The sequence below is a fragment of the Tenrec ecaudatus genome, chromosome 6, assembly GCF_050624435.1.
Source record: "Tenrec ecaudatus isolate mTenEca1 chromosome 6, mTenEca1.hap1, whole genome shotgun sequence".
NCBI lineage: Eukaryota > Metazoa > Chordata > Mammalia > Afrosoricida > Tenrecidae > Tenrec > Tenrec ecaudatus.
Window position 1 is genome coordinate 6,587,740 of NC_134535.1, and position 23,021 is coordinate 6,610,760.

At 50.8% G+C, this 23,021-nt stretch overlaps 1 protein-coding gene across 1 annotated transcript in view; it reads left to right on the top strand.

Moving 5' to 3' along the window:
- Nucleotides 1-23,021, top strand: part of EFCAB6 (EF-hand calcium binding domain 6) — a 276,300-nt gene that overhangs the window by 106,166 nt on the left and 147,113 nt on the right. The window contains exon 10 of the mRNA XM_075552609.1: nucleotides 4,882-5,030. Within this exon, the coding sequence (XP_075408724.1) occupies nucleotides 4,882-5,030 (149 nt within the window). The remainder of the gene's footprint in view (nucleotides 1-4,881; nucleotides 5,031-23,021) is intronic.

The window sequence follows — 23,021 nt, forward strand, 5'->3', positions numbered from 1 at the left end:
AAGGAGATTGACATGACCTGGGGAACACCTTCATGGATGCAGACTTGTGAGCATGTGGCAGACAAGAAATAACAAGAGAAAGTCCGTGATCCTGGGCACCAGGGCAATGTTGATAGAAATTCATAGAATTTATAGAAATTCAATGTCCAAGCCGGAGCAGGAGACCCTCTGTGTGTTTACTGTGGTGGCATTTAACTGCCACCAAGCCAATTCCGACTTGTAGAGTCAAAAATTCACTGCCATCGTGCCCGTGCTCACTCATAGCGACCCTATAGTACAGGGCAGAACTGGAACTGCCCTTGTGAATTTCTAAGCCTGTGGTTCTTTGTGGGAATAAAAAAGCCTCATCTTTCTCCGGTGGAGCCTCTTTTTTTTTTTTTAAACGTTTTATTAGGGGCTCATACAACTCTTATCACAGTTCATACATATACATACATCAATTGTATAAAGCACATCTGTACATTCTTTGCCCTAATCATTTTCTTTTCTTTCTTTCTTTTCCCTTTTCTTTTTTTACATTTTATTAAGGACCCATACAACTCTTATCACAATCCATACATATACATATATCAATTGTATAAAGCACATCCATACATTCCCCGCCCCAATCATTCTCAAAGCATTTGCTCTCCACTTAAGCCCTTTGCATCAGGTCCTCTTTTTTTCCCCCTCCCTCCCCGCTCCCCCCTCCCTCATGTGCCCTTTGTAATTTATACATCGTTATTTTGTCATATCTTACCCTATCCGGAGTCTCCCTTCGCCCCCTTCTCTGCTGTCCCTCTCCTAGGGAAGAGGTCACATGTGGATCCTTGTAATCAGTTCCCCCTTTCCAACCCATTCACCCTCCACTCTCCCAGCATCTCCCCTCACACCCTTGGTCCTGAAGGTATCATCCACCCTGGATTCCCTGTGCCTCCAGCCCTCATATGTACCAGTGTACAACCTCTGCCCTATCCAGCCCTGCAAGGTAGAATTCGGATCATGGTAGTTGGGGGGAGGAAGCATCCAGGATCTGGGGGAAAGCTGTGCTCTTCGTCGGTACTACCTTGCACCCTGACTGACCCATGTCCTCTCCTAAACCCCTCTATGAGGGGATCTCCAGTGGCCGACACTTGGGCCTTGGGTCTCCACTCTGCACTTCCCCCTTCATTCAATGTGGTATGTATATATATATATATATATATATATATATATATATATATATATATATATACACACACACACACACACACACACACATATTCTTTTTTTTTTTGCATGATGCCTTATACCTGGTCCCTTTGGCAACTCGTGATCGCACTGGCCGGTGTGCTTCTTCCATGTGGGCTTTTTTGCTTCTGAGCTAGATGGCCGCTTGTTTATCTTCAAGCCTTTAAGACCCCAGACACTATCTCTTTTGATAGCCGGGCACCATCAGCTTTCTTCGCCACATTTGCTTATGCACCCATTTGTCTTCAGCGATCCTATCATGGAGGTGTGCAGCCAATGATATGATGATTTTTTGTTCTTTGATGCCTGATAACTGATCCCTTCGGGACCACTCGATCACACAGGCTGGTGTGTTCTTCCATGTGGGCTTTGTTGCTTCTGAGCTAGATGGCCGCTTGTTTATCTTCAAGCCTTTAAGACCCCAGTCACTATCTCTTTTGATAGCCGGGCACCATCAGCTTTCTTCACCACATTTACTTGTTCACCCACTTTGGCTTCAGCAGTTGTGTCGGGAGAGTCAGCATCATAGAGTACCAATTTAATAAACGAAAGTATTCATGCATTGAGGGAGCACTTGAGTAGAGGCCCAAGGTCCTTCCGCCACCTTAATATTAAACCTATACATGTAGACAATTAGATCTATTTCCCCATCCTCATATATATGTTTGCATGTACACGTCTTTGTCTAGACCTCCATAAATGCCCCTTGACTCTCAGCTCCTTCCTCCCTCTCCCTTGACTTTCCTCCTGCCCCACCGCGGTGGAGCCTCTTGTGGTTTCAAACTGCTGACCTTGAGGTTAGCAGGCCAGCACTTAAGCCACTCCCCCACTGGGGCTCCTGAACATGTGGAGTAGAACTGCATGCGACCTTTGAGAACAGCGGTTCTCAACCTGTGGGTCGAGAGCCCTGTGGGGGTCGAACCACCCTGTCACAGGGTCGCCCAATTCATCACAGCAGCAAAATGACAGTGATGAAGTAGCAACGACAACCATGTTTTGGTTGGGGGTCCCCACCCCGTGAGGAACTGTCTGACAGGGTCACGGCCCGAGGAAGGTGGAGAACCCCTGTTTTGGAAATGGGTCACTGGGACCCTCTTCCCAAGGGTCTCTGAGTGGGCTCGAACCAGCTGCCTCTAGGAGAGTCCTTGAGCCCTTAGCTGTTTCCTCAGAGCCACGCATCCCCACTGGATGGATGCAATCCGTTTCTGGACTCTGGTGTAAATGTGGAGGAAGGCAGGTGCCCACTGCCGGTCCCTCAGCCCTATGATGGCGTCCCAGGCATCCTTTCAGAGAATGAGGTAGACTCGTCCAAATCCTGCCAGGGGGTGGGGGTGGGGGTGGAGGGGGGAATGTCGCTGACATGTTGTTACAGGAGAAAACACACGTGGCAAAGGAACGCTGTAGCATTCCATTTTTGTCAAATTATATGTTTAGCCGATCGTGTTGGCAGTTTTTGAAAAGCGGCGCACAGCCCATGGCTGGCAGGACGCGGAGGAAGCTCGCCTCCTTTTCATCCTGGACGGGTCACTCCGCTTGGCTGCGTCCCCTTTCCGAGGCCCGCAGGCAGCGGCTGTGCCTCTGAGGCCACACCTGGGGCTGCGCCTTGGGGAGTTCTTGCAGCCTCTGGTTGTAACAGCTGCTGAGCACACCAGCAACTCCCAGAGAGAAGAGACAAAACCAGAGCAACAAAAGGACCCCGATTGGAGCCAGATCTTAAAAATGGATTCCACGACTCCAGTCATCATAAACTCTACCACGGTGTCGATCAGTTCACAGAGGCTCCCCAGACAGCAGTTCCCAGACAGCAAATCTGGATGGCTGCAAATAGTCTCATCTTTCTCTGAAGGGTTTGAACATCTGACCTTAGGGTTAGCTATCCCAATGCCCAACCCACAGCACCACAAACACGCCCTATTCACATCAGTAAACACACCGCCTTCGAGCCAATGCCGACCCATAGCAACCCCCTAGGACAGACTAGAGGTGCCCAGTGAGACCTCCAGACTCACTCCTTAGGGGAGCAGAAAGCCCTGTCTCTCCCTGAAGGTCGCCGGTGGATTCCAACTGCTGACCCTGCTGTTAGTGTCCCCACGTGTCAGCGTGCCACGACCGGTGCTCCTAATGAAATGCGCAGGTGCAATCAGATGATGATGCGGTCCACCACTAGCCTAAAGGCTGGTGGTTCAAGCCCACTCACTGGTCATCTACTTCTGACGGGTCATGGCTGTGAAAACCCAGGGGGCAGTTCTACTCTGCACCCCTGAGGACACCTTGCCTCAGCGCCATCTCGACAGCAGCTGGCCCTGCCCTCCCTCCAGGCCCGCCTTCCTCTGAGCAGGGAAGTGACGACATCCCCGAAAGACACGTGGGAAAATGAGGCATACTTAGGGTTAATGCGTCTACCATTTCCCAAGAGGCTCCAGGCCTGGGCTTCTCTGAATAAGTCAGCGGGCTCCTCCCTCGATTTCTCCTATACCTGCACACCCCAAGGACAAACGAATGAATATCTCTTCACAGTCCTCTCCTGGGGAATCCAACCCCACCCCACCCCACCTTTCTAAGGCTTCCTTTACACCATCAAAGAGCCCTGGAGGCACATTGGTTATGGACAGGGCTGCTCACCGCAAGGCCAGCAGTTCGAAACCACCAGCTGCTCCAAAGGAGAACGACGAGGCTTTCTACTCCCACAAAAAAGTGACAGGCTCAGAGTCCCGTCCACCACATCCCCCACCCCCCTGGGGATCAGTTCTACTCTTCCCTGGGCAGGGTTGCTCTGAGTCAGAATTGACTCCAAGGCGGTGACTTTGGTCTGGGGTTTTCCCATGGAGTTGTGGGTCATTTCATTCTTAGCCAGGTGGGCAGGACACTCTGGATTCAAGGGACCCTCGGAGAGCATGGCCACCACGCAGTCACCAACAGCAGGGAGACCCTGCAAGGAGCACTCCCCTTGGCCGTAATTCTACGGGTCACGTGGAAACGCGTGGCTCGCCTACTTTACAGCTCCGTGCATCCCAGAAGCACCAGCCCGTAAATCGTCAGCCAGCAGGGGCCTTTGCGATGTCCCATCGGGAGCAGACTGACCGACCGACAGGCAGACAGACAAGCAAAGGGGCGTCCCCTGCGGGCTCCGCTCCTGCCATCCCAGGACGGGTCCCTCTCCCCCCTGGAGGGACCACTTGTGTGTTTACATGAAACATGCCCAGCGTCGTCTGGGGACTGACCAATTTCATCCAGAGAAGTGGCTTGCATGTATATTAAGAAAGATGCATCACACTGGCAGATCCAGCAAGTATTTTTAGCTCGAAATGTGAGGTGGAGCTAGTGTGTGTGTGTGTGTGTGTGTGCGCGCGCGCGCGCGTGCGCGTCCGCTCACATTTCCCTGAGACATTGTCTGCCTTGTCAATCGAGGGGCTGGGACTGGGAATCAGATTTTGTAGCAAGCTCATCAATTAAACATTTGAAGTTGAGTGCCTGCCAGCAGGATCTTTCTGATCGCTTCATTCGCGCGCGCCCCACCCCCACCTCCCAACCCCCAGAGGAAAGTGTGAGGTGTTATTTTGTTTGTTAGTTTAGTGTGTTTTATTTTTGGCTTTTGGTAAGGAGACAACATGGCCCGGTAGCTGCAGGACATGGATTTTTCACCTCACCCCTCTCGTCCCCAATCCCTTGCAGATTCAAAAGTCCTATGAGCGGGTGGAGAAGAGTCTGAGCGCGGGGGACACCACCCACAGCGGCTTCGTGTCTCTGAGCTACCTCAAGACAGTCCTCGACACCTTTGTATACCGCCTGCCAAGACGGCTTTTTCTCCAGCTAATGAAAAGGTATGAGCCGCCGTGTTTCCGTGACATCCGCCACCCCCTCCCCGAAAACGTCAACTGTGAGAATAGGCCTCATTCATTTTTCATTAAGGTTCCCTTTAGACGTTTCAGTATTGAACATACCAAGCAAGCAGAGGTAGAGAGAATCATGCAATGAAGCCCAGTGTCCCCGCCACCTGCGTCAACACGGATCAAATCGTGGCCCACATTGCCCTGACCCCAGATAATTTGGAAGCAGACCCCTGGCATTGTTTCACCTGAAAACAAAACAAAACAATACAGAAAGCTGTCAGTGTGCCTCTCGAGATGAGACGGGAAATCCTGGCAGAAGTACCATCGTCACAGCTGAGCCAATGATCCCAAAGCTTCATAAGTCGTCCATCGGGGTTTCAGTTTGCAGGATGGTCCATGTTTTGTGTTCTAGTTTGCTCAAAGCAGTAGCCAGATGAGCTCCAGATGTGGCCCTCGGTCCATTTGTCTCCACACCTTTTTTAACCTCTGGGCCCTCTTGGATTAAATCACCTCCCTCCCCGCTTGAGGCATGTTTGTCCAAGACACCCAGATTGCTTCTTGGCGACTCTCAGACAACCTGGATCTGATCGACTGCCAACCAGAGTGACATTTAACCTGGCCCCCCTCTCTCCCTGCTCCCGCACCCTGTCACCCAGACATGGATCATTACACACACACACACACACACACACACACGCCTTCAGTGTGTGCGGAGAGAATGTTCTCACGTGTTGGTTGGCCTTCTCCTGAGCCCTTCCTGCTGGCTTCCCAGGGCTCCGCAGGAGCGTGTCGAGGGGCGAACACAATGCCGTTCACTCAGCAGGCATTTGCAGAATGCGCAGGGAGCCCTGGTGAACACGGTGGTTCCGTGGGCGGGCTGCCACCCCCAGGGTCAGCAGTTGGAAATCACCAGCCCACTCCTCGAGAGAAAAACGAGGCTTTCTGCCCTCGTGAAGCGTTCCAGTCTCAGAATCCACAGGGCAGTTCTACCCTCTCTGGAAGCATCAGGACGAGTCGGACGTGACTTCAAGGCAATGAGTGAGCGAGGCGCCCCCTGGCAGCATGCGGGTGATTTGTTGTGCTGGCTCCATGAGGTCAGCGGATCAAAACCACCAGCCACTCCTTAGGAGAAAGACGAGGCTTTCTGCTCCCGTAAGGAGTTCCAGTCTCGACTGAAACCCACGGGCACAGTTCTACTGTGTCCGATAGGGTCGCTGTGAGCCAGAGCCGACTCAGTGGGAGTGAGTTTGGTGCTTGGGTTTCTCTCGTAACTTTGTGGTGGGCACTGAAAATGATAAGCAGTCCCCACGTCAGAGTGGCTTGTCAGAATGACCCCATTCTTGGAGACGACCGTGGGAGTATGCTCGAGGCAAAGGGTACGAGACTTGGTGCTGTTGAAAGGTGTGCCAGCCAGGGACCAGGGATGATTCCTGAGCACACCTAACTCAAAAGCCTCATCTTTCTCCAGCGGAGCAGCTGGTGGTTTTGAACTGCTGATCTTTCAGCTAGCCGCCCAATGTGTAACCCACTACGCTTCCAGGGCTCCTTCTGAATACAGAACACCGGAGACCAAATTCGCTGCCCTCACGTCAATTCTGACTCATCGCGGTCCCATGGGATACTGTAGAACTGCCCATGTGGCTTTCCCAACACGGTAGCTCTCATGGGAGTAGAAATCCTTGTCTGTCTCCCATGGAGTGGCTGGTGGTCTTGAACTGCTGCCTCTGCATTAGCAGCCCAACTCATACACACCGCACCACCAGGGCTCAAGTCCCAGTGGAGCAGACACAGGAGACAAGCAGGCACTTTGGAGACCCCAATGGCGCGTGCGTTGCATACATGCCAATACTATGAGATAAGTGTCTTCAACATGTCAAGACTATGCAGTCCCTGTTACACACGCATCTCCTTGTACACACACGAGAAGCATGCATTTGCCTCCTCCTCTTGGTCAAGTTTTCTCACCATCACTACAAGATGATTCTCCTATCTCCACGAGTGCTTCGTTTGTCTGTTTCTGTCAGATATGAAAGCAATCCCACTGTTTTCTTTGATTAGTGTTTATCAGTGAGTCTCTGCCAACCTTTTACTCCGCTCTTTTGTTCTCTTTCTTTGGCTGTGTTGCTCAGACGATAACAGGTAATATGGAGCCTTAAAATTCCAAAATGACAGCTTTCCCTTTTTACTGTCAGGTTTAGTCTGTCTCCACTTATGGTGATTGACAGGTTTGGATTTCCCTCCCTCCTACCATTTATTTTATTTTATTGGGCACTTGCTATTATTTACTCTCATCTCCTTTCCTGTTTTGCTGTTGCCTTCTGCGTGGTATCGGCTCTATGTTCTTTATCACTCATCCCCTCTCGCGCGTGTTGGGGGCTGCGCTCGTCTGCTCAGCTGGTTCTGGTTCTCAGCAACCCAATCAGTGGACTTGAGAACAAAGTGCTACCTGGTCCCGCGCCACTGCCGCCGCCACTGCAGTGGTTGAGCCCAAGGAGACACCCATGGTGTCAATCCATTGCATTGAGGGTCTTCTTATGTTGCTGTCCCTCTATTTTATCAAGCGTGACGTTCTTCTCCGGGGACTGGTCTCTTGCTTCAGGGAGCATTCTAGCTGCACCTCTTCCAGCAAACCTGTGTTAGACGGGGTTGACTAGAGAAACAAATCCAGAGACGCTCATATATATATATGCTTTCTATCAAAGAGTACTTGTATATCGAGAAAACATGCCAGCCCGGTCCAGATCAAGTCCATAAGTCTGACACTAGTCCATAAGTCCCTCTTCAGACTCACACAGCCACATGCAGCGATGCAGAATGCAGGAAGATCACAGGCCGGTGGGTGAAACGTCTTGTGGATCCAATGGCAATGGAAGCGTCGTCGCAGGGCCGGTGCAGGTCTCAGTGTGACTTGTCAACAGGAATGAATGTGAAGGCAGAGAGGGGGTGGGGGGAGGTTCCCAGGACCCTCCTCGGGAGGAGAAGGCCAGACCCACAAGGAGGCACCCTCAGGCTGTGACTTGATGACAGGTTAGACTCCGCCCCCACACGACTATATCTTCAAGTTGACACAGAATTGTGTAACTACCACAACAGAGTTGTTTGATTTTCTGGCAGACTCTGGGCTCTTTAACAGTTGTAAATTTTTTAAAATGTGTTCTGAAATGGCGTGAGCATTTCGACAGGCATACCTGGGCGATCTTGTGGACTTGGTTCTAGACCCTCCACAAGAAGGGAATGCTGAGAGTCCCTGCATGGGAGTTTTGGTTTCCGAGTGCAAAGGACAGTGATTTTCACACCATGGGGCTGCCTATTAAGCGTGCGGTAGGATTCGGAGAAAAGTTGAAGTGGTTCCAGAATTAGCAATAGTGTGACACAGAGGGAGCACGTGCCGTTGGAGAGATGTGCTTCGTAGTCTTGCTCAAGGAGCGGTTGTCACAAGCCTCCAGCTTGTCTTCAAGAGCGGCGGCGGGGGTGGGGGGACCGGGGCAATATCTGCAAAGCCCCATCAAACAAAACACAGCGCAACCAGGCGTGCCTGCCCTGACCGGAGCAACACAAATGTCTTCTTCCCCTCACACGTCCTCCGCAGCCAGCGCTTCCCACTGTTCCTGGCGAGCCATGGCTGGGACTGGTTGGCGCTGTCCATGTTGTCCGTTACCCCGAGTCGGCCCTCTGTCCAACAGAAGGAAAGGCTGCTGGGCCCCGCGCCATCCTCGCCACGGCTGCTCCGCTTGGCCCCGTCGTGGCCACCGCTGTGCTGTGTCCACCATGCTCTCTCTTCGCCGCTCGTGTACTTTTACCAAGCACGATGTCCCTCTCCGGGGCCAGGGCTCTCCTGACAATGTGGCCCATGGAGGTGAGACAGTCTCATCACCGCTGCCTCCCACGAGCACTGGGGCTGCACTTCTTGGGCAGATCTGTTTGTTCTTGGGGCGGTCCTTGCCACCTTCCGGGCCCCTCGCCTGCAGCCTCGTTCAAATGCATCCCTCCCTCTTTGGCCTTCCTTACTCACCACCCAACTTCCACGGGCACATGAGGTGATGAAAAACACCGGGGCTTGGGGCAGGCACGCACAATGAGGTCTGGCGCAGTCAATGAATGGACCCAATGCAAAGGCATCTGGGCTTGCTCACATCCCCCGTGTTTGCAGCTTGTTGGCTCCTTCCACCTCTCACCTTCCATCTGGATTCTCTGTCCTGAGCATACCCTTTAACAAACTCTAGGGAGCTCCCGGGAATGGGGAATTCCACTTTCTCTGAAAAGTTCCCCAACTTTGGTCCTGGCTCAGGAATGAAAATTTAAACAGAGACGGGGGTTCTTGTCCAAGAGTCATTCTCTCTCTGTCCTTGGAGGGCGCCCTCATGGTCTTCTTGGCTCTGCTGCCGCTGCAGCCTGTCAGTCTGTTCTCTCAGAGAACCTGGTCTCTGCTCGATGGGCTACCTTTAGGACTTTCACTTTATTTTTGTTATTCTGCAGTTTCTCTATACTGTGGCTCAGGCACAGAAGTCTGTGTATTTAACCTTCTCAGAGGCATGTTGCTTGAACCTGAGCATTTGTAGGTCCTTTGACTTCCAGAATATTCCCAGGGACTTCTTTCTGTTTGAATGTTGTCTCCACCCCATGCTAACAGGCTTTTCTTCTGGATTTCCTATTGAATGTGTGTTGCACACTCTTACTCCCGCTTCTTAACCTCTTGGCTCGTCACCACTCTTTTTTTATTTCCTTTTCTTTTGTGTTTTGTTTCTCCATCTCTCTCAGCTGCACTCTGGCTTTTTTCGAGTTTGGTCCACTAAGTTGCTTCAACTGTGCCACATGAATAAACAATCACACACAAGAAAACTAAATACCTGAAAAGAAACTAAAGACCCAGAATGATGACGAAGCAGACCATTGGATTCTGGCGTATTAAGCGAAGGGGCGGCAGTTCAAACCCAGCCAGAGTCTCTGTCAGGGAAAGACCTGTACAATTTTTTATTCATTTTCTCAGTCAACAAATCATTCTGGAGCATCTGCTGTCTAGCGGGCCCTGTGCTAGGCACTGGGAGTTTACTGGATAATGAGAACAACATGACCCCTGTGCTCACGGAGTTTTACGTGCTCATGAGAAGACCAGCAATAAACAAACAGACAAGCAATAAAGTCAAAGGTCTCACTGCCATCGAGTTGGTGTCCACTCACAGTGACCTTAGAGGACAGGGTAGAACTGCCCCTGTGGGTCTCTGGCTCTCTAACTCCTGACCAGAGTAGAAAGCCTCCTCTCTGTCCCTTGGAGCAGTTGTTGGTTTCGAACTGCAGACCTTGTGGTTAGCAGGCTAACATGTAACCAGTACGCCACCAGGGGTCCTTGAGTGAAGTGTAGAACATGATGCATGTGCTCATAGGTTCCTGGACAGAAACAGAACCGGTAAGAAGACCGTACACTCTTCCTCTTGATTGGACCTGTGTATTCCAGACACAAGAATGTGTGCACGTACAGAGAGACGTCACATGCATGCACCTTGCCTTCATGCTCGTTGCAGACAGTGTTTGTGTTTTCCAAATAGAAGATCGGTGGTCACCTGCTTCAAGCAAGTCTGTTGGTATCATTTCCTAAGAGCATGTGCTCCCTGGGTGTCTCCGCGTCACCTGGAGTCCTTCTCCAACGCTCAGACCTCCCCCCTCATGCTACCGCACACCTCACAGCCTGCTCCCTGCCCTCGAGCTGATGCCAGCTCACAGCGACCCTGGCCTAGGGCAGGATTTCCACTCTGTAACTCTACGGGAGTAGAAAGCCTCGGGGCTGCTACGACAGTGTGATGTGAACATGGCTTTTTTATGAATGCTTGAGACCCAGAGCCATCTGTGTGACCTGCCTTACTGCAGTGTTTGCTTTGTGGTAGTGGTCTAGAACCGAACCTGCAGCACCTCTTAGCTCTGCTGGAGAGAGAGAGAGAGAGAGAAAAAGAGAGAGAGAGAGACAGGTGGGTAGCCTTGTCTACGTACGGTCTTGAAACAGGACCCTAATTCTCTAGGAAAACTCAGTTTGGGGCTAAGGCCTTCAACTGATTGGGTAAGGCCCACCCACGTTATAGGAAGTCGTCTGCTTAGTTTAAGGTCTAAATGATAATCACCTTAGACCTGTTTTGACCAAATCACTGGGCCCCGTGGCTTAGCCACATAGACCCAGAAGTGACCCCTTAAGAGTACGGTCATGAGGCTCCACAGGGGGCATAGCAAAGGGGGTTGACTTCCACAGAATGGTCTGGAAAGACGTCTGTGGCAAGGTGGCATTGACACCCAGGCCTGAGAGGTCAGGGAAGAGGCCTTCCAGGTTAAGGGCCACCAGGTGGTGGCTTCTGAGGGCCGGTAGGAGTCCCTGTGTCCGGAGCTGAGGGAGGTGGAGGGAGGGATCATGAGGTGCAGGTGGGGAGCCAGGCCGTGGCCAGGGTGGGAACAGTCAGGTTTAAGGCAGGAGAACAAAGGCACCAATAGCCAGACTGGCGACCTTCAGGAATACTGCTCTTTCCTGAGGGCAGAATTAGAGTGTGCATGTGTCTGTGAGCTTCTATGAGGAATATCACATCGCTACCCAGCAGTCATTTGCATGAACGTCCAGCGAGCGAGCGTTTTAATTTCAGAGTCTTCCGGCGCTGAATCTTAATGCTGCTTTGAAATATTGATCGCAGAGAGCCGAGGGGAAGGGTGCACGCGTGGCTTCTCTCTATGCTGCTTGGGGCGCTGTTGGGTGGGACGTCGTGCTCAGTGCTTGGGCGCCAGCGTGTCTCCCGGATGCCAAGCTCTCTCTCCGCGTCCTAATTGGCTAATGGCGCCCCTGATTTGTTTGGTGTTAGAGTGGATTTTATTAGCTTTCTGGGGGATGTTTTCTCTAATTAGGTCATTATTAAAAGGTAACCCTCTTCTGTCACAAGTGCGGCTGCTGTTTCCCCACATTCCTACTCTGTCCCCTCCTTGTCGTGAGATGTAGGCGTCAGTGCCATCTGCTATGATCATCTTCATCGGGAGGGTCGCCTGCTGCTGAAACAGCGGTGGATGTCACCATCCTTACCGGGACCTGATTAAACACTCTGTTCAGCTTGGCCTGTCCTTTTTTTAAATTTTAATTCACTAAAAAACCGAAGCGCTCATTTCACCCTGATGTGCCTCTTCCCCTGTTACCACCTCAACCCGCTGTGAGAGAGCAAGAGTTGGACCTCCGAGTGTCCTTCCGGCCTCCCTGGCTTCCGAGGCACGACAGACATCACAAGAAACTAGAGCCCGTCTCCTGACAGGATCTCTGTACCGACCAGATGGGACCGTGGTCGCACTGGGCACGTTTTGGATGGCTTGGTCGTTTACATTAAAAACAACAACAAGGATTCAAGAGTTCATCAGAATCCCGGATGTAAATATTAATAGCAGCTCTGTTAGTAATCTCCCCCAAACTGGAGATCACCCAGATGCACCTCAGCGGGTGCATGAGGGAACAAACATGCCCATGATGGGGCGGGCCCCTTTCTCACAAGGAGAACACATGGATGATGGGTACAGAGAGCAACACAGAGGAACCCCAAAGACCTGGTGCCAAGTGCAAGCCACCCGGACTCCGTTTCATGGGACCTTCTAGAAAACACAAATCTCCCCTGGAGGAAGATCGAGTTTTCCACTCCTGCAAACAGTCGCCAGACTCGACACCCACAGAGGGCTCTGAGTCCGCGCGGACGCGGCGGCAGGGGGACGCTGAAACCATGGCAGTGGAGAAGAGATCTCTGGGTGCCAGTGACTGGGGCTGTTTGGAGGTGGAGGTGGGAGCAGGGTGTGTAACTTCACAGAGGGGCAGTAGGGGAAGCTTGGGGGGCCATGGCACGGTTGTGCAGGCTGATAGTTGAAGTGGTTGCATGAATCCAGACCTGCTGAACCTCAGAGCACGGTCCCCCCACCAGAGCACCTAGTGGGCTGACTGCACGATAGTCTAAGACGCCAGAGCTTTGCTTTGCATCATGGGAGGCTTCCATGAATAGTTATGTGCCCTTTCGCACCGCCATGCTGTTCTTTCCAGGGGTGCCTCAGCCTGTCCTCGACATTCCATTGTGCGGGAACCAAGCCAAGCTCTCAGTAGGAAGCCTGGGGTCTGAGGAAGACCTGAACGTGGGGAATAAACGCATTCCTTGTGCTCTGTCCTTCCGCGCAGGAACTTGTCCTGGCGGGATTCCCCACGCGTGCGTCAGGCGAGCAGCCTGGGGGAAGGTTTGCAGTCAGGAAACAGCAGGAAGGAGAGGGGGGTGCTGCTGTTGTTGGGCGCCGAGGAGCCGGCGCTGAGCCCTGGCGACTCCCCTGGGCACAGGACAAGGAAACCCTGCCCGGCTGGCCCTGCACCAGCCCCACCATTGCCCCTGGATTTGAGGGATCAGTCCATCTCCTTGAGGACTATTTCACCAAACATGCTGTCCTTCTCCAGGGACTGGCCGCTCCTGACAAGAGACTCAGACCCTGTAGGAGGAAGTCTCGCCACCCTGGCCTCTCAGGAGCGCTCTGGCTCTACTTCCACGACACATCGGTTTGCTATTTGAACAATAACCCTGGTGTTTTCAATCGTCTTCTCCAGCACCACAGTTCAAATGCATCCCACTTTGATCTCCTGGACTCAGTGTCTGCCTTTTACCTGCAGATGAGCACATGGAAAATGCCATGGCTTTGGCCTTCGCACCTTAGTCCTCCAAGTAACGACCTTGATTTTCAACATTTTGAAGAGTGCTTGTGGGGTCGACTTGCCCAGTGTAATGTCTCCTTAGATCTCATCAATGCTGCTTCCGTGGGCTTTGACTGGGTGCACATGTAGGTTTAATGATGAATTCCTCTTCGGTTGTCAAATGTATCGGCATAATGTTATCTGTCTCAGACCCTCATTACCCTTCAAAATAGCACTTTCATTTTTGATTTACGGAATTACAGCAAAGGAAAATTAGAAAGCTGCACACTAGCTTTCTCCTAATAGTAACGTATTACATTAGTATGAGGGATTTGTTAACAATGATGTATGCTTTATTATTAACTCAAGTCCATACTTCAGAGTGTATAAGTGTTCCCTTAAGACAGATGTCTGTTCCAGGATCCCTTATAGGGCACCCCATATATTTAGTCGTCCTGTTTTCTTGTAACAGTTTTGGTTGTGACAATTTCTCAGACTTCTCCCCTTCCCACCCCCACTTTTTCTTTTCATCTCGGCAGCTGTGAGCATCACTGTTTGGATAATTTTGTAGACTGCCCCTCGATGAGGATTTGTCTGATGGTTTCTCACCATGACACTTGGGTGATGTGTGTTTGAATGATGAAGTTGGCATGAATACGGCGCGTAGCACGGACTGCCAGAAGAACAAACAAATCTGTCTTGGAAGAAGTACAGCCAGAATGCTCTTTAGAAGCGTGGATGGCGGGTGGGACTCTGTCTCACATATGTTGGACACAGGAGCAGGAGATGCCAGCCCCTGGAGAAAGAAACCGTGCTCAGGAGAGGCTCCGCTGAAAAACACGGCCAGCCCCTCAAGGAGCTGGATTGACACGATGACTGCAACCAGGGCGCAAACACAGGAAAGATGGTGCGGATGCCCTGGTCCGGGCGGTGTGTGGTTGTGCTGAACGGGGTTCGGCTGTGAGTCGGAATCCACTGGACAGCACCTCACAACATCAGTGTGTTTTGAGGATGAAGTCCGGTCTCATCACATCAGGCCAATATGTCTGTGGATGTTAACTTAGGTATCAGCTTCGACCACCTGGCCTAATGTAATGTTCGCCAAGTTTCTCTTCTCTCTCTCTCCCCAGTCTGTCTGTACTCTTCAGGGGAAAGTTTCTGGGTGCAGAAATGTAAGGAGTTGGGAATGATAGGCTACCTCTTTAAGAGCATTAGAAACTACACTGATTATTTGGCATGTTCCTCTATGGACAGTGTCTTTTCTCTCCCACCTTATTTTTATTACTCATTCAATAATTCTTTTCGACCGGTCTGGCCTCGTGCCTCACTGTTCTTTTAATGTCTTTAGGATACGTAGCGATGTTTCTTCTTTGATTTCAGATGCAGATATTCTTTTGTCTTTTTCAATTGTTTCTTGCATGTGGTTTGTTCGGTCCCAGGGGCTTGGTTCTGATCCTATCGAGTACAGAACCCAACACTGTCACCCGGCACCATCCTCCCATTGTTGAGCTGTTTGAGCCCATTGCTACAGCCACGGCGTCAACCCATGTCACGGAGGGGCTTCCTCGTGATCTCGGACTCTCTGTGCCCCAGGCAGTCCTATACCCCAGCAGCAGCACAACTCACATGCATCAATCCCGCCTCGGTCTTCCTGACTCGCTGTCCCACTATTACATGCAAACGAGGCGACGGAAAAGACCATGGCTTTGGTCAGAGGCACCTCAGGCCTCAAAGTGACATCCTTGCTGTGAGCACTCTCAAGAGGTCTAATTTTTCTGTTTTCCTGATGTTGAGGGATACTCACCGAAGGGTGTGATCTTAGATCTTTGTCAATCAGAGTTCCGAGTCCTCTTGTAGAGAGATAGACTCCCTGAGGGGTCAGTGGAAGAGTCTGGACTCTTCCCATGCAGCAGAAAGGCTGTGTCATTCGCCTATCACTGGTTGTTACTGAGGTATAGGATTGCTAATGATGGAGTGATTCTTTCTTTCTTTTATGAAATTTCTTTTTGAAGGCTAATGGCCTTGAATACTAAATTCCGGGCATTGTGCCACCTTTCTTTCCAGCAGTTCGTGATGTGCTGCTCCTTTGGGGTTTCCCGGTTTGAGAAGTCAGCGATCAGGCAAATGGTTGCCTTTCTGTATCTAACGAATGGCTTTTTATTTTTGTGGAAGCATCCAAGGAATGGCCTGTTTGAGTTTGACCCTCAGCGCTGTCATATGGAGGGCCTTGGCATGGTCGCTGCGCGTGTAGCTCCTAGGGGTACGCTGAGCATCTCGGATCTTCCATCAAGTGTCGGCACATTTCGGCCATTGTTGCTTCAGTATTTTTTTGCGAGCCCGTTATTTCCCTCCTCTGTGTCTGGGACTCAAACTGCCTTCGAGATGGAACGTTCGGCACCGCATGAGAGGACTCTCATTCCATTGTCCCACGAGCTCTTCAAAGCCCTCGCGTGCCACGTGCGCCCGAGGCGCTATTTATGATCTAAGCAGATTGTCTCCGTGTTCCTCACGCCGGCTGTTCCTCACGCCATGTCCCTCACGCCGGATGGATCCAGTTACGCTTTCCTCTGTCTTTTCAATTCTTCTGGGAAGTCCATCCAGTGGAATTTTTGGTCCAGATACTCTCTTATCAGTTCTTTAATTTTCATGTCGTGTTTTCTTTGCGTTCATTTCCCTGCTGTCGGCTTTGGCCCATCGTGCGATGCTTTCAGTTACTTCACAGCTAAAGGCGTTGCTGCCAAAGCTCTACCAGTCTGAGAAGGTGATGATGTGGGTCACCTTGCATCTTCAATGTCTTCAACGTCTCCTATATATTTTTTTTTATCCCATACATACCACAATTTTTAATTGTATATGGGACATTTTGAATGTTAACTTGGGGAGACTCTAGATCCTGTGGGCACCCCCCCCAACAGAATGAATATCATTTCTTTTAGTAGGCAATCATTTGGGTTAGGGACTGTGGCAGTTACATAATCTCCTGTCAACTTGCGAAGGGGTGGAGTCTAGCCCGTCAGTCAGGTCATAGCCAATGAGGCCTCTGAGTGGGCATGGCCTTCTCCAGAGGATTCTGGGAAATCCTGTCTTCCTCTCTGGAGGTGGGACACATACCCTCTCTGCTTTGTCTCCATGAGAGACATTCCTGTTGACAAGCCACATGGAGCTACTCTGATGGAACCAGAGCCCTGGAGCTGGAGGAGCCACGTGGAGACCCACGCCAGTGCTGAGATGCTTCCACTGAAGCCACAGGACTTTCCACCCACTGGCCTATGATCTTCCTGCATTCTGCATCATTGCATGTGTTGTGTGAGTCTGAAGAGGAATGTATAGACTGGTGTTAGAAATAGGGGCTAATATCGGACTTATGGACTTGATCTGGACTGGGCTGGGATGTTTTCTTAATATACAATTGCTCTTTCATATAAAGCTCTCTCCTACACATATAAGTGTCTCTGGATTTGTTTCCTAGTCAGCCTGGACTAACACAGGACAACACTACATACTCTTTGTTTTTTAGGTGGTAACACTAATCTTGGTTCAGATCCTCTGTGTGTAGCGCAGCTGTTTTGAGTCTGTTCTGCGCGTAATTCGTCGAGTTGGTCTGAAATGTGGCGAGGTAGAATTCGGGGTCTGCTCCGACTCTTCTCCTCTGAGAATCTCTTCCCGCTCTCCTTCTCTGTGGCTGCCTGGGTCTGGCCGGCTCCTTCTCCAGGCCTTGACGATTGTGCAGGTGGTTTTGCTGGCACCTACCTGATGCAAGGAGTGTGCCCTGCCCAGCGTGCCAAAGGGGACCACTCACGGCTCCCCCCTTGCAGAGGCCGAGCCCCCCGCCCACCAGGCTCCGGCTGCCTTTGTTCGTTTTCGAGCGTTCTCAGGTAGCTGCTTTGGGTCTTGTGCCCAGAATCCTAGCGGTTACCAGCAGGAGGGTGGGTCCAAAAGCGTCTTAGTCGTGACTGGACATGGAAGCCGATTTTCCACGTTAACGTATGTTAAATGCTCTGTGTTTTAAGAATATTCACAGTCTGGTAGGCACATTGCTGATAGAAGACGTTCTTGGATGCCTTGTTATGACCTTTGTCCTCTGTCACAGCCCATGCCTTCGTTCTCCGTGTCACTCCTATGAATTAATACGATTAACTACAATGACGGTGGCGGTGGGTGCTGTAACACCTCCGTAAATGGCTGCATACTTGTCCATTCCCTTTTACAGTTTACTGTAGTATTTCTAGTGTTTGGGAAATTTGTATTTTGGTGGTCTGGTGATTTCTTTCTTCATTTTCACTTAAAAGTCCTTTCTTGTCCACCAACCAGATGAGCACACAGTTAAGTCTTCTCAGTGGTCCACTTCTTACACTGAACCCTCTCATTCGATTTGAATTTGTTTCTGTATGTGAAGATCCAATGTGATAGTTGCCCACAGAGACCGGGATAATTTCTGAAGCACAGCGTGGTGAGGCTGAGTTCGTTCTACAGTAACCACCGTCGTTCTTGTACAGAAAACAAATATCCAGGTCTCGGGAATGTACAGGGAGCGTATGGACTTGAGAGGTCACGGGGTTAGCTCACCACCTTCCTGAATCCCCCATAGTATTGACCAGCTATAGGCACATGGTGGGCAAAGCTTATGGAAGAAAGGCCAAGTGCGAGTGATGGACTTTGGTTTTAAGTGAGCAGAGTAGTACATGCCTGACAATGGCATGGGGCCACATCTGACCTCCTGGCGCTTCGAGAAGGAGAAAGGAAAGCCAATTCCATTACCAGCCTAGGCCAGTTGCCACAAGGCAGAGGTCCGATCGGCCTCCGCCCTCCACCTTTGTCGCCCTCTGTTCCAATACCAGCTGCTCCCCCCGCAGGACGCTACCTCTCTGCTGGGCTTGGACATCCATTGCCCTGTCCGCACAACACCCCCAGACAACGCTCGGAATGATGGGCTTGTTATGGACACTAACCGGTCACCACAGCCAGGATCAGAAAACAGGAAGGATGCCGTTTGGGGTCCACAGCAGCGCCTTTCTCGGCCAGCCGCCAAACACCTCTCTCTGGTCCTCAAACTCCCAGCCCCCTGGTCCTGTGGCCCCTGCCGCTGAGCTCCAGGAAGCCTGCCTGCCCCTCCGCTCTCCGCGTGGCCTGGCCTCCACTGCCCTCCCTCCTCAGGCAGGGATTTCACACGCTGGTGCTCACTTCCATGATGGTCCTAGGATTTCTCTCATTCTGCTTCTGAGACGGCTTATTCTTTGTTAAAAAATCATTTTATTAGGGGCTCATACAGCTCTTATCACAATCCATACCTACATCAATTGTGTAAAGCGCATTTGTACATTCATTGCCATCTTCATTCTCAAAACATTTGCTCTCTACTTAAGCCCCTGGCATCAGCTCCTCGTTTTCCCCCTCCCTTCCCTCTTCCCCCTTCCCCATCCCTCATGAGGCCTTCATAATTTATAAATTATTATTTTGTCATATCTTGCCCTGTCCAACATCTCCCTTCACCCACTTTTCTGTTGTCTGTCCCCCAGGGAGGAGGTCACATGTAGATCCTTGTAATCAGGTCCCGCTTTCACCCTCCCTCCACCCTCTCGGCATTGCCATTCTCACCACTTGTCCTGAAGGGATTATCTGACCTCGATTCCCTGTGTTTCCAGTGTGCCAGTGTACATCCTCTGGTCTAGCCAGATTTGTAAGGTAGAATTGGGATCATGATAGTCGGGGAGGGGGAGGAAGCATTTAGGAACTAGAGGAAAGTTGGATGTTTCATCGCTGCTATACTGCAGCCTGACTGGCTCGTCTCCTCCCCGAGACCTTTCCATAAGGGGATGTCCAATTGCCTACAGATGGGCTTTGGGTCTCCACTCTACACTCCCCTTCGTTCATAATGATATGATTTTTTGTTCTGATGATGCCTGATATCTGATCCCTTCGACACCTCGTGATCGCACAGGCTGGTGTGCTTCTTCCATGTGGGCTTTGTTGCTTCTGAGCTAGATGGCCACTTGTTTACCTTCAAGCCTTTAAGACCCCGGACACTGTTTCTTTTGATAACCAGGCACCATCAGCTTTCTTCACCATATTTGCTTATGTGCCCATTTGTCTTCAGCGATTGTGTCGGGAAGGTGTGCATAATGAAATGCCAGTTTAATAGAACAAAGTGTTCTTGCATTGAGGGAGTACTTGAGTGGAAGTCCAATGTCCATCTGCTACCTTAATACTAGACCTGTACATATATTCACATAGATCTATTTCCACATCATCATATATAAATACATTTATATATGTACATCCTTTTATTTAGACCTCTATAAATGCCCTTTGCCTCCTAGCTCTTTCCTCTATTTCCTTTTACTTTCCTCTTTTCTCACTATCATGTTCAACCTTCATTTGGATTTCGGTAATTCCTCTCGATTACATTACCCTTGGTCACACCCTACCAGGCCTCCTCCACCCTGCTCACCACTAATTTGGATCACTTGTTGTTCCCTTGTCCCTGGGTTTGTTAACACCACTTCCTTTCCTCCTACCTCCCCCTCTCCAATGCCCCCTCCCCACCGAACTATCAGTCCTGTTGTTTTCTCCTCCAGATTGTTCATCCAGCGTATCTTATTTAGACACACCTGTGGGGATAATAACATGCACAAAAACAAGACAGAGCAAAACCAGTAACAAAATAAAATAAAACAACAAGCCAATGACAAAAACAAAACAGGAAAGAAAAGCTTGTAGTTAGTTCAAAGGCTGTTTGTTGGCCTTTAGGAGTGTTTTCCGGTCAAGTCTAATGGCATGCCAAGCCCTGGCCCAAAGTCTATTTTTGGTATTCCCTGGGGACTTCATTGCTCTGTTCCCCTTGCTGTTCTGTTGCACGCCCTTAGTGTTTTGCCTCAGTGTGGTAGGATCCTATCAGGTGGAATTCCCACACTGTCTCCAGTGTTGTCCCCTGTAGGGCTGTGGGTCAGTGAGGGATGTCGTGTCTCGGTGGGGCCGGCCAAATGGTCTTCTTTGTGGATTGGCTGCTCCGAACGGAAATCTGGTCATCAAGGCTCGGTGGGCCAGCATGTGCTCCACTCTCTCTTTCTCCCCCTTCATTTTCCCCGGTGTGCTCTGATCAGACATGTCTCTCTCCTGAAGCTACAGCTTCAGTGCTTTCCTCTGAAGTAAATTCTTCTGGGGGGAGGGGCAGGTCCACATATTTGGGATTGAGGCCAGCCCTTCAGGCCTTTCCACTGGTTCCCAACTCCATGGAGATGGCTTATTCTTATAGTCAGGGGACGAGCAGCCCAGATCAACCAATCCGCTCTGTTGGAGCTCCACACACCCTATTTGCATAGCCCCACACAATCATTAAAGAGATGTGGATGGGAACCAACACCCACCTAAAGTGAAACTCACTCCACCGAGTCAGCGCAGACTCCCGGTGACCTGTCGGGCAGAGCAGACGTGCCTTGCGAGTGTCTGAGACTGGAACTCAGAAGTAGCTACAGGAGCAGAAAGCCACACCTTTCTCCCAAGGAGCAGGTGGTGGTTTTGAACTGCTGTCCTTTTGGATTGTGGCCCAACGACTTCACCGTTACACCACTCAGACTCCATGCAAAGAAAGGTGTATATTAAGAGTGTCACTTCACCACAACATGAAGCCACTGTCACCACAGTCTGCCTGTTTAGATAGTGCCCTGCATACCTTTAAAAACAAAAACAAAATTCAGCTCTGAAAATCCCGAGACCAATCAATCAATCCATTTCTCTCCCGACCATGCACACGGTGTTAATGGGAAAAGTAGAAGTAATCGCTGCGTATGAAGGAGTCGGTGCTGTGAGGAGAGGCATGGTAAACGTGACATGGGAGCATGAGCTGCCAGAAGAACAACAGGAGGACTGAAATGGGGAAAAGCGATCCAAACGAAGGAGCATTTTGTCATGACAGAGTTCTGTAGGCGCAGTGGCCCTGGTGAAGAAAATCAGAAAAGGCTCCTTCGAATATGTGAGAGTTGGATTGAGGCTTGAAAGAGGAGGAGAATGAACTACATTAAGTATGGGAGGTAAATAATAACGGGGGGGGGGGAGGTAACAGAGGAAGCAACCAGTGTAAGGAACCGAGGATGGGGCCCCTGTGAAGATGCAGAAGGCCAGTGTGGCTAGAGCCAAGGGGAGAAGGGAGAGCGCGGCAGAGGATGTGGCTGGAAATGTGAGCAACGCCAAACAATGCAGCTTGTAAAGCGCAGGAGGATTTTAGGTTTCATCCTGAGAGCAATGGGAATCATGGAAAGATGAAGCAAGAGCTAAATATGGTCAGTTCTTCATTTAAAAAAATTAGTAGGTTGCCTGCAGTGTGGCAGTATCTTGGAGAAAGACAAGCGCGGCCACTGAGAGACCAGTGAGCCGGCCCCATGCATTCAAGTGCAAGAAGACGCTACCTTGGTCCTACCTGTGGAGGGACGCATGGATGGCTAGCTGGGACGTGGCAAAGTTGACCTGGCAAGATTCACAGACTGAAAGACACTTAATTTTGTTTGCTCCATGCCTTTCAAATGTGCTCACTTGGACCTCGTTTGCCCTGGATGCACACGCGAGCAGGCCTTGGTTTTCCGGGTTTGTCTCAGATACCCCAAGGAGCCTCAGCTTTGTCATCGCAATAGCCAGTCGCTTGCCAAAGCTGTGGATTTGACTTAAGTGGGACTGCACCCTGTCACCCAGGCGGGGTCCCCGACAGGGAAAGACCCAGGGGCCCTCAGTATTTTCTTCTCCTTTCCCCTCTTGGGACTTCTCTCCCTTCCTTGTTCCGCAAACTTGGCTTCAGAGTTTTCCAAGGACAACCGTGTACAGCAGAGAGAAGGAAGGTGGAGCCTGAGCCTTCGTACTCGACGGGCACTGCTGTGAGTTCTGGTGGCACTGTGGGATAAACACTGGGCTGCTGACCAAAGTCGGTGGTTCAAACCCACCGGCTGCTGCAAGAGAGACCGATAAGGCCATCACCTGCTCCTGTCAAGACATACAGCCCTGGGAACCCAGGATAGACGGGATTGACTCTATGGCAGTGGGTTTGCATTGAGCTTATGAGTGCATCTCTGCGTGTGCCGCAGTTACACAACCTGCTGTCAACTTGAGACTATTAAGAGTGAAGGGGTGGGTTTAGCCTGTCAATCAGGTCACCATTCGATGACCTCCTTTGGAGGCACAAAGGAGATACATAGCCCCCTGGAGGCCAGATAAACTCACTCCCTGTGAGACATTCCTGCTGACCAGCCACATGGAAACACACTGATGGACCAGAGCCCTGGAGCTGGAGGAGCCACGTGGAGACCCACACCAGCACTGAGATGCTTCCACCA